Here is an 11,957-nt window from a genome sequence, read left to right on the forward strand (position 1 = left end):
CCCACGACCCCGCCCCCAGGAAGAGGCGTGTCCGGAGAGGGAAAAACAGACCGGGCACTTCCAGGACCCCGTGTAGGTGTCCAAGGCATTGGCCTGTTCAAAAACAAACGGGGACAAGCTGTAAAAGTCAAGCCAGATTTGAATACATTAAATTATTGGAACACTAACTGATACGTGTATCTATGTTAAATCTCTGTGCGGTGGAAAATGAAAAGGAAAAGAGCTGGGCGAGCTCCATCAGGCACTGAGGCGGACGGCCACAGGCTCTGGGTTCGATGGTTGGAAGGCGGTGGTGAGTCCCGAGTTCGAAGGGAGGGCTGCGTGGAACTTTGCGTCTCGAGCGGTGCGGAGCCGTTCGGTGGAGTGTCCGAGGGCTAGGCTGTTTCCCACGACCTTTGCTGTAGGTCGGGAGTGCAGGAGAACGGACTAACGGAGTCCCAGCCCCGAGCGGTCCCGCCCACCTGCTGGAACAGGCCGGGCAGAAAGGTGTGGGGAGGCCGGCAGGCATGGGAACGCCTTGCTCGTGGGGAGATGAGGGTGACCAGGGGAAATCACGAGGTCCCAGTGGGGCGTGCGGGGCGCGCACTTGTCATCCCAACCTTGGGAGGTGGAGGTTGGAGGACCAGCAGGTCAAAGTCATTCTCGACTATGAGACGAAACTAGAAAAAATCCTTGTCTCGGATTTTAAATGTTTTATTTTTTCGAATAAGTGTACTCTGGGCCCGGGATACTTGGGGAAGCTTTGACTCTGGTCTTCAGAAGCATCCCCAGTTATCTGCCAGGGGCATAATCCAGTTATTTGTGTAGGAATCAGTACTTGGGCACCTTTTGCATCAGCTCTCCAGTTCTAATCGTTATAGAGGTTGACGTTCAAAGTTTCTGCCAAACACGTGAACAGCGATCCACAAACATGGGGGTCTTGTAGAGGTCAGACACACTAACAAAAGTCTTTAATCCCAGTTCTCGGGAAGCAGAGGCAAGCCAGTCTATGTGAGTTCAAGACCAGCTTGGTCTGCTTAGCGAGTTCCAGGGCAGACAAGGCTACACACTGAGATCAAATATCCCGCAATACTTAACTACTCTTAAAAGCCCTAAGGAGTTCCTCTTCTAATATTTAAGAGTTTTTAAACAATTTCATTAGATTCATGTAACCTCTACTTGGCATAAATAACAAAATTGAATTTTGGCTGACATTTTTAATGTCTTTTTCATTGACTAAGCTTTAGTTTATTAGACTTAAATCTTTCGGTTTGGTTTTGTTGTTATTGTTTGGGGCGGGGTTGTTGTTTGTTTTGTTGGTGGTGGGTTTTTTATTTTTATTTATTTATTTTTTTTGAGATGGTCTTATTATGTAACTCTGGTTTTCCTGGAACTTTGTAAACCAGAGTGAATCTGAGGCCAGCCTGGGCTTCACACAAGAGCCTATCTTTTGTTTTGTTTTTGTTTGTTTTTCGAAACAGGGTTTCTCTGTATAGCTTTGGAGCCTGTCCTGGAACTCGCTCTGTAGACCAGGCTGGCTTCAGACTCACAGAGATTCACCTGCTTCTGCCTTCCAAGAGTTGGGATTAAAGGCTTGCACCACCACTGTATGGCAAGATCTCTTTTCTTTCAGATGTATGTATTTATTATGTAGTGTTCCTCCTACATGACAGAAGAGGGCGCCAGATCTCATTATAGATGGTTGTGAGCCACCATGTGGGTGCTGGGAATTGAACCAGGTTCTCTGGAAGAGCAGCCAGTGCTCTTAACCATTGAGCCAAGAAAAGCAAACAAAATAAGGAGTTAAAATTCATGCATAAAATGATTACCTGTGTTCTTCATTGTTTTCCCAGAAAGAGGATGGCTGATGCTGGCCCCAGGATGGAGGTGTGTCCTTATTGTAAGAAGCCATTTAAGCGATTAAAATCCCACTTGCCACACTGTAAGATGATAGGAACGCCCATATCTGCTGATCAAAAAGTTTATCAGTCCAAACCAGCTTCACTTTCACATGCTAAAAAAGAGGCAAGGCCTACCAAAGACCTAACCAGAGCTAAAAGAAGAGAGCAAGAGACAGAAGGTGCAAAAAGAAGTGCTCCCTCAGAAAAGGGCAGCCCAGAATGGACAGCTGCCACCTTTCCACTGACAGCAGGTGTCCTGGAAAGAGTGGGTACAACAGAGGCAGGAGGAAAAACCAATAATCAAAACCAGCCCCCTTTCCAAGTTCTCAGTCACGCCAAGATAAAGGTGACTCTGCAGAAAGTCACAACCCCTCGGTCTCGTGCATCAGAGGCCACCTCTCCCAAGAGAGAACTTGCCAAAGATGTGACTGGATCCAAGGGAGGTCCGTGTCATCCCTCAGAAACAGAAGGATTGCTGGTTGGCTCGGCAGAATCAGTTTTATCTGATCAAGGTAGAAAATATTCCTCAACTCAGCATCATGCTAAACCGGCCACTTCTGCAGGTCTGAAATTGGACACAGTCGATCCCCAAAGACAGAAACCTCTGGCAAAATTATTAGACGTGCCTGTTAGTGATTGTCATTCACCAAAGAATAGCAACCATGGGGTTCAGAGAGGCCGACCCTTGATATTGAACAAGGAAAGCAGTTCCCGAGATGGAGACCACGTCTCAGAAGTCTCTCCCTACCCTGGCAATGCTGAGACCCAAAAGAAGTCAGAATCACTCCTCTTGGACCTTCACCCTGCTCCACTGGGTAAAACACTAGTCAGAGAGCACCAGGAGCTTGACCTCGGAACAGAGTTGTGCCAGCACAAGGGAAATCCTGAGAACAACAGCGTGTCTGCCACGGAAGCACAGGAGCAGGCTTGCTCGAGCCCTGATAATAAGGACCCCATTTTACCCACAAAGGCCAAAACACAGGCGGCCATGGCACTTTTGAACGTATTTACTCCACCAGAGGGAACTTCGAGGAAGCTTCTCTCTGTACCAGAATCAGGGCATCAGTGCCTTGCCTCTCCGGTTGTGAAGTCTCCTCCAGAAGTCCCTGCCATAACACTATTAGTGGGAAGCAAGAGGGACGTTTTGGAACCCGTGTCTTTCCGCCAACCCCATGCACCCCAGACAGGGTACCAGGTACCGTCATATTCAGCTCAGTACCTGGTCTCTAAATGCTCCCTCGTCAGTCGTGTTGCTGCTGCGGACTCAGAGGCTCTTCCCCGGTCTGTGGGACTCGAATGGTTTCCAGAACTCTATCCAGGTTATGTTGGTCTAGGAGTGTTGCCAAGGGGGCCTCAGCATTGGAACTCAGTGGCTCAGATGCCTCCCCCTGCCTCTTCCCAGGGTGTGAGTGTCTCGAAAGGTAAGCAGGCTCATTTGCGAGGATCACCCCGCCCCTCCAGAATGTTCTGCACCTTTGAAATAGGGATGACAGTCCTTGTTTTCATTCATTTAACTTAGCCACACCTACACAGTCTACCCTACCTTTGACTTAACTGACAGAAGAGACCTCTCAGTCCAGAGTCAACTGGAATGTTTCTTCTCCCTTCTCCATCGAGAGTTGAGGGTTAGACTGGGCCAGGCTGCTGATCCTGACAGCAGTTGCGTTTCTATGCTGGGAAGAGGCCTAACAGAAATTGGATGGGCAAGCTGAGAGCGCGGTAACACACGCCTTTAATTCCAGGCACTTGGACACAGAGGCAGGCTGATCTTTGAGTTCAAGGCCAGCCTGGTCTACAGAATGAGTTCCAGGACAGCTAGGGCTACATAGTCTTGAAGAAAAAGAAAAGAAATTGGATGGGAAAGGCTATAAGGGATAAGAGCCCAGTGTCCGGAGTGGCACGTAGCAAAGAAAGGCCTGTGGGTGCAGTGACCATGGCCTCTGCGCTCCGTCCGTGATCATAGCTCAGATTTTTTTTTGTGTATGTTTCTCCAAAACTGTACTTGGAAGTGAACCCAGTTTGGACAACAGAGAAAAACAAAGTCCATGGTCACCAATACCGCTGAGACAACGGCCCAACAGTGGCAGTTTCTAGAGGGTACACATTGTGTTTTGAGTTGAGCTACATTCCCCAGGCTTTATGATCGGGTTTTTTTTTTTGTTCATTTTGTTTGTTTTCAAGTGTGTGAAAGTATTGGGGTAAAATGTGCACACGAGTGCAGTGCCTGTAGAGGCCAGAAGAGGGCATCAGAGACCCTGGAACTGGAGTTACAGGTGGTTGCGAGCTACTAGATGTGGATGCTGGGAACTGAACCTAGGTCCTCTTCAGCACTGCAGCCATCTCTCCAGCCCCATGATTTATCTTTTTCTTGTTTGTTTTTAAGATACTTTGACCTTGCACAAATACATACTGTGTGATTCCTTGGACACCAGCATGCTTTTGTTTTTAAAGATTTTTTTTTTATGTATATGTGTGGTAATTCATGTGAGTTCGTGTACCATGTGCCACACGCATGCAGTTGCCCATGGAAGCCAGAAGAGGGTATCTGATTGCCAGGAATCATATTTCAAAATGGTTTAAGTCACTACAGGGATGCTGGGAACCAAAACTGAGTCCTCTGCAAGAGTAGCAAGTGCTCTTTACTGCTGAGCCCTCTGTCCCAGCCCCCATATGTTATATAATCATTTGAGCATTTTTATATTCACGGCAGCTTTCACCACACCTGCTGACTCCATCTATCTTAATTCATCCTTTGTCCTGACAAACCAAACTGAGCTCAGAAAACCACAGCCAGTCAGGATCCCCTTCTGACTTGAACACGGAGGAAAACGTGAAAGAGAAACACGTGCCTTCTTTTCTGGTTCTACTTGTTAGTCACACGTCGGCATAAATAGGACGGGTCAGCCGAGGCCTGGCACTGGGGTCAGAGCAGACATACCAGATCAAGATGACTGACGGAGTAGGGGTGTGTGTGACGTCGTCCCTAAGCTCGAATCCACAGTGCTCCAGAACAGCAGCGTCTTGAGTGCTGACGTGGGTATCTGCGGTCCTGGGGAGGAGATGATCCCAAGCCTAGCCGCACATGGGCAGTCGCAGTCCAAACAGGCATACTTAAAAAAAATCTTCAGAATATGCTGACAGGGTTCGTCGGACAAATTCATCAGAAGCGAAGATGGATTTGAGGGCTGTGGATGCATCTCAGTGGTAGAGGGCAGGCAGACATGCATTTTTGCCGTCCGTAGGGTCCTGGGCTCAGTCACCTGTGGGGCAGAGAACAGAGATTCCATAGTTGGTTCTGGTTTGGGGCCTAAGACAGTTCATTGTACACATGTAGATGGTTCAAGATTGTTTTCAGGCCCAAATCTAAACTCTTTGGTGCAGGCATTTCAGGATACTCAACTTGTAGTAGAAATAGCTACTTCTTGCTAAAATCTCAGCAGATGGTTTAACCAGGCATGTGCACACAGAGGGGGCAGCTGATGGGTCTATCGCAGTACAGGGTCTCTGCGGAGGATTTTACTTCAGTGTGTGGTGTAACTGCATCCCAGTGAGGTGCTCATTGACCCTCCTGTCGGGGTGTGCTTTTCCTGAGGCCTAGCCATGGGGCCCCGCAGCTGCACGGTGGGAAGGGGCAATTCTAGATGGACTGTCACAGTGACTTCTGTTTGGAACCGTAGTTCCCTGGTTGGGACGAAGTTCGGCTGATAGCTGGAGTTCCGAAGCCCCGGCGCACACAACTTCCAGCTTCCCTCTTATGAGGCTCCTGGGAGCCGTGCACAAAGGTGAGGTTGCTGTCACTGACTGGTGGGTTCTCTCGCTGGCCCCAGGCTTGTGGAGAAGTTTCTCCACTGTAGGTTGTTAAGCCAAGAAGAGAAAGGAGTGGTTGTCGTTCTCCACGTTTCCATTTCAGAGTCGGGTGTCATTCGGAACCCCAAAGCTAACAGAGCAGCAACTCTTCCTAAAAGACAGCCCTGCCACCTGTCCCCAACCACCCCCTCCTCACAGTGATCAGCCGAGGCAATGCTGAACCTCAGCTAACCAATCGTGTATGCTTTGCATCGCTCCAGAGTTTAACCCAACTCCCAACGTGGGAACACATGATTTGAATTTACTCAAGTCCTCCATAGCTGAACCTTGCTGCCGGCTATGGAAATGTATATACTTTGTATAGCCCACACTTATATAGGCCCATAAGTTCTGTGAGTTAGAGTTCATTGCACAGTCTGACAGGACTGACTTGAATGGTGTGCACATACTGGGCCGTGCCCGGCCACTAACCACGTGATCTTCCCCCCCCCCCTGCACAGGCTGGGTGAGGTACAACGCCACCATAAAGAAGAGCAGCGTCGGGAGCCTCACCATGCTCTTCGCTGGCTACTTCATCCTGTGCTGTAACTGGAGCTTCAAGCATCTGAGTAAGCCATCGTAATAGGTAGCCTAAGTGACTCGTCACCTCCCTTTGGGCTCTGGTGGTAGTATCCGGGAGCTCTGATGTCACTGGGTCTCTGGGGCTCCTTTAAAGGTCCGCAAGATTTGAGTTATATTTACATGGCTGCTCTCGCTGCCCATTAGTGATACCTGTCATAGGCCGGAGGCCTTCAGTTAGTTGGTTGGTGTGCTTTTCCTGCTTTAAACTGTTCCCCACTAGGGGGAGGCGCCGTCCTTTGTGCCTGAGAACCCCTTTTCCACAGTGGACTAGAAGGGCTTTCTGCCACCTAGAGCAGGAGGAACAGAACAGACCATGTGCTTAAGACACAGCAGCTTCAGCCTTTGGATCACCGGGTCTCCCTGCGCAGGGCAGGCTAGACCTAGACTCAGACCCCCACCCTGACCTCTGCCCTGAGCTCTCACTCCCTCTTCCTCAGCCTATGAGTGCTAGGGTTGCAGGTACGTGCCACCACACCTGGCTAGAGTCTGCATATCTTTTTGTTGTTGTTGTTTTTCTTGTTTTGTTTTGTTTCAAGTCAGGGTTTCTCTGTGTAACAGCTCTGGCTATCCTGGAACTCACTTTGTAAACCAGGCCCGCCTCTGCCTCCCTAGTGCTGAAATTAAAGGTATGCACCGCCACCACCACTGCCCAGCTTTTTTGTATTTTAATTTAATTCATTTTTTTTAAATTTTTTATGTGTATGAGTATTTTGCCTTCAAGTATGTCTGTATACAAAGTACATGACTGGTTTCCGTGGAGACCAGAGAAGGCATCTGATCCTCTGAAACTAGAGTTACAGATGGTTTTGTGCTGCCTTGTAGGTGCTGGAAATCTAATCCAGGACCTAAGGAAAATCCAACAAGTGCTTTTAACTTCTGAGCCATCTCTCCAGCCACTGAGTCTGGCTACCTTCAATATTCAAAACCAAGCTCCCTGAACCAGACACAGTGGTTCATGCCTGTGATCCCATCATTCAAGAGGTAGGGTGGGAGGGTAATGAGTTCAAAGCTTGTTTAGACTACGCACGCACACATGATACCCTGTCTCCAAAATTCAAACTATATCGCCTGTTTAGTTATACTTGTGCTCATATGAAGTCCTGACCAGGAGGAAAATGTCCAAATTTCTTTTCTCTTAATCCAAGATAACTTCTGTTCATTTAAACAGATTTGGAGGCTGGAGAGTTGGTTCAGTGGTTAGAACATTTGTCGTTCTTAAAGAGGATCCAGGTTCAGTTCCCAGCATCCACATGGCAGCTCAGAGACATTCTTAACTTCAGTTCCGAGGAGCCCAACACCCTCTTCAGACTTCTGCAGGCACCAGGCACACATGTACTGCAAAAAAAAAAAAAAAACTCCACAGCACTGGGAGGCAAAGGCAGGCAAAATTCCGAGTTCAAGGCCAGCCTGGTCTTTAAAAAAAAAAAAAAAAAAAAAAAATCAAGGTTTAGAAAGAAAAAACTCATGGTTCATAGGAAACTACCCCAGAAAAAGTTTAGTATTTTTTCATAATTTAAGAGGTGGCAGGAGCCTAGGCTATTTCAGATGAAAACTCGGTGTGAGTCAGGGTGAGAGGTGACTGAGCAGAAGGGGCGTACAGCACACCTGCATGCTGAGCATCCTGCCATAGACACAAGTTCTCCTGGTGTAAGGCAGCGGGCCATTCGTGAAACACGGGATCCTGATACAAACGAGAAGCCTAAAAGCAGAATTCCATCTCCCTAAAGACAGTGCTTGCTCTCAGGCGAGCCAATCCAAAGGTATTTGTCACGTGGCATTTTAATGTCTAGCCCAGGTTGACCTTGTCCTACCTAGCCCCCCCTCCCCCCGCTGGTGCCATGCACCCAATCTGGACTTTTTTTTTTTTCATCTCAAGACGGAAGCAGGATGTTCTTAGGCCCAAGAAGATTTCTAAATGTATGAAACAAAAGTATTTAAAAAGCAAAGATAAAAAACAGCCAGTAAGGGCTGGAGAGATGGCTCAGTGGTTGAGAGTATTGCCTGCTCTTCCAACGGTCCTGAGTTCAATTCCCAGCAACCACATGGTGGCTCGCAACCATCTGTAATGAGGTCTGGTGCCCTCTTCTGGCCTGCAGACATACACACAGAATATTGTATACATAATAAATAAATAAATAAATATTAAAAAAAAAAAACAAGCCAGTAAGACACGTCTTCCCAGGTTCTCATCTTTGTCTCTGTTTGTCCCAAGAGCTGCAGCGCTGGCGCAAGTAATGCCGAGCACGTCCGAGAGCCACGGAGGGTGTGACAGAGAAGCTGCAGAGCAGACAAAACACTCCAAGTTTGTGCTGCAGGCAGAGAGGGTGCCAATAATAAAACTGCCGAAACCACCTCTTTGCTTCTTTTGTTAAAAAACAATTCTATTAGAGTTTAAGAGACGAAATGGGGCAAACGAGCTATAAACCTCAGCAGCTGCTCGGTTGTAGAAAAGAGTCAAGTCATCGCACTGCACGTGTTTTGTTTTGAACATAGTAGGGTCACACTGTCGTCCTGGCTGGCCCACGGAGATCCACCTGCAGACTGCGGGGTTAGAGGTGTGGGCCACCAGGCATGGGTAAGTCACACATCCACAACAAGTTCATCTTTGAAAGAAGTGGGCAGGAACTCAAGCAGGGCAGGAACTTAGAGGCAGGAGTTGATGCAGGGGCTATGGAAAGAGGAGTTGCTTGTTGGCTTGCTCCGTCTTCTAGGAATTGCTCTGCCCACCATAGGCCGGGCCCTCCCTCGTGAATCACCAATTAAACCCGCAGCTGGGTTTTATGGAGGTATTTTTGGCAGCTCATGACTGTGACTCCAGTTCCAGGGAAAATTACACTTTTCTGAACTCCAAGTGCATTAGGCATGCTTATGGTCTTATACATACAGGCAAAATACACACAAACAAATGTAGAGTTTGACTCTCCAGGACCCATGTGGTAGAGGGAGACAAGCAACTCCCACACCTCTGACCTCCACTAGAATGTGGTATGCATGCCCAACCTCACCCCCCCCCATCCAGGACCTGGGGATGTAGCCCAAAGGTAGATTTTCCCTGGCTTGAATGTGGCCCTGGGTATGATCTCCAGCATCAACAACAAAAGCAATGCTGGATCGTAAACCAGGCACCACCGCACACCTTGGGAGGTTGAGGCAAGAAGATGACCAATTCGCTGGGTGGTGGCGGCACACACACACACACAGGAGGCAGAGACAGCCTGGTCTACAAAGGGAGTCCTGAACTGGCTCCACAGCTACTGGGAAACCCTGTCTCAAAATCGGGGGAAAGAAATCACAGGTTCAAGGTCAATCTGATCTACAAAATGAGAACTTGTCTTAAAAGCTATTTTAAGGGTTAAAGTAGCTCAGTGGAAGAGCGCATGTCACTAGAGGCCATCGGTTCCGTTCCCTAGCATCACACAAAGAAATACAGTAGAGCTGTATATGTAGTTATCACTCAGGAGTTAGAGACATGGTCAGCCTCAGCTATATAGTGAGATTGAGGACAGCCTGGGCTACAACATAAGACCCTGTATCAAGAAAGGAAAATACAATTTATTGTATTATTCACAGGCTATTTTAATGAGAAAACCAGTCAACACTCTTCTTCATAATGAAAATATTTTTAAAAAAATAAATACCTCTGAGGGGATCATTCACCTCTTCCGTCCTCGGAGAAGTGGTTGGCAGCACCATGGGACGGGTGGTATAGGTTCCCTGAGCCTCCTTTCTGAACGCTTAAATTGGGATAGATTTGACTCTCCCTGAAGAGATGTGTAACTCTAACCCAAGAAGGGACGGCTAATGGGAACTTGTTACTTTCCTACACTACTGCTTTGCTAAGACACCATGACTAAGGCAACTTTAGAGGTTTATAGGGTAAGTCCATGACCATCATGGTGAAGGAACAGAACAAACTCCATTTTGAGAAAGAATATTTTATACAGTACCTAACTATGGAGGGGGATGAGTGCAGCCCAGCAAAATCATAAGCAATCATAAACTGGGCCTGCCCTGGTCAAAGCGACCCACCAGGGTATCCAAACAACATCTGCTTGCTTCGAAGATCCTTGTAGGTATCTGATTAATGGCTGTTTTAAAATTCCTGTCTGCTTACAATCACTGTTTTGAAAGTCCCCTCTACCCCCACTAACGAAATTAAAAGTTGTATACTTGTATCCAATCCTGAAATGCCAAGGCTTGTGCCACTCTGCTTGTGGTTTTTCCCTTTAAAAAACCCTTGCCCCGAAGCCTCGGGGTTGTTTCCCCCCTCCTGCTGTGTCAGTGTGTTGGATTATGGTCCAAGCTAGCTTGAATAAACCCCAGTTTGTTTGCATCCGATATGGTCTTATATGGGGGTCCTGTGGGCACAACAGCGGCAGGGAACATGGCAGCAGGCAGGCAGCCCTGGTGCTGAAGCAGGAGTTGAGCTCCCATCTGGAGATAACCATAGACAGAGAGAGGGACAGAGAGGGCTAACTGGAAATGGTATAAGCTTTTGAAACCTCAAAGCCCAACCCAATGACACAACTCCTCCAACAAGGCCAGACCTCCTAATCCTTCCCAAGCATTTCTACAAACTAGGGGGAGCAAGCATTCAAATATACAAGCCTTATGGGGACCATTCCCATTCAAACCACCACAGGGACGCATACATTGTTTAAAAGCTCTCAACCTGGGAAGAGAAGCTTCACAGCAGCCCACACTTGGACCAGCTTCGGCAGGGGGGTCAGGTTCCAAAGAGGAGGTGAGGAGGCGGGAGAGGGGGCACAGAGAGATGGACACAATCTGAGGGTGAATCAGGATGGCTGCCTGAAGCCTTTAATTGATAAAAGGTTACCCCTTGTATACTGCATAGTTGCATATAGGATTAAACTGGAGACGGGGCCTGTGAGCTGGGGTGCAGCTTGAGACCTGGAGTTGAAGCTAGCCTTGAACTTGACAGTAGGCACCAGTTATGTGTTAATGAAAGGACCACAAGTTCCTCTTGCCAGAGATAAGAATGACTGCTTTTTCAAGTAGGAACTTTCCTCAGGCCCCCAAGGGAATGAAGAGACGCTACATTACAGTTTCTCAGTCTTACTATATGGGCCTGTTCCCCCTCATAACTCTCCTAAAAGGGAAGGTCCTGATGTCTTACTCTTTTCTCATTATACCGCACCATTCTGATTCCTCTGTATTTATTAACTGAACTCTTGCCTTTAATGGCCTCAGGCTCTGGATCTGAACTGTAGGCATTTCATCCTTGCGATCAGGTGCGCCTAGTAAATCTCTAACGTTCCTGTTCTTGGTATAATTAGCAGGGCACGATAGAATTTCAGGTTCCATGGTAGCAGGGATTTCTTTTTCCCCAAAGAATTATTTTGTTTAGAGGGGATGCCATTGTTATGAATACACGGTGAAGTGGGAGGGGCCTTTAGCAGGTCCCGTGGCAGATGAAAGACAAATAGACCATGCAGACAGAGCTTGAGTTTATTGAGAGAAGAGTAAAGGGAAGGGAGGGGGGGTAGGGAGAGAGGGAGGGAGGGAGGGGCAGAGAACTACTTGCCTCTTTAGAGCGACAGGAAGAGAGGAGGAGTAGGGGAGACTTGTCTCTTAAAAGGACCTTTGCACCTGCCTAGAGTCAGGGTACTGCCTGCCATGCATGCGGGG

At 47.9% G+C, this 11,957-nt stretch overlaps 1 protein-coding gene across 1 annotated transcript; it reads left to right on the forward strand.

Annotated features, from left to right (window-relative positions):
- Window positions 1-63: 63 nt before the first annotated feature.
- Window positions 64-8,652, forward strand: C7H17orf80 (chromosome 7 C17orf80 homolog). The gene is made up of 5 exons (XM_057776795.1): window positions 64-292; window positions 1,833-3,301; window positions 5,558-5,662; window positions 6,188-6,295; window positions 8,521-8,652. The coding sequence occupies exons 2-5, from the start codon at window positions 1,840-1,842 to the stop codon at window positions 8,541-8,543; spliced, it is 1,698 nt and encodes a 565-aa protein (XP_057632778.1). The 5' UTR covers window positions 64-292; window positions 1,833-1,839; the 3' UTR covers window positions 8,544-8,652.
- The last annotated feature ends 3,305 nt before the right edge of the window (window positions 8,653-11,957 follow it).

Source organism: Chionomys nivalis, chromosome 7, assembly GCF_950005125.1.
Source record: "Chionomys nivalis chromosome 7, mChiNiv1.1, whole genome shotgun sequence".
NCBI lineage: Eukaryota > Metazoa > Chordata > Mammalia > Rodentia > Cricetidae > Chionomys > Chionomys nivalis.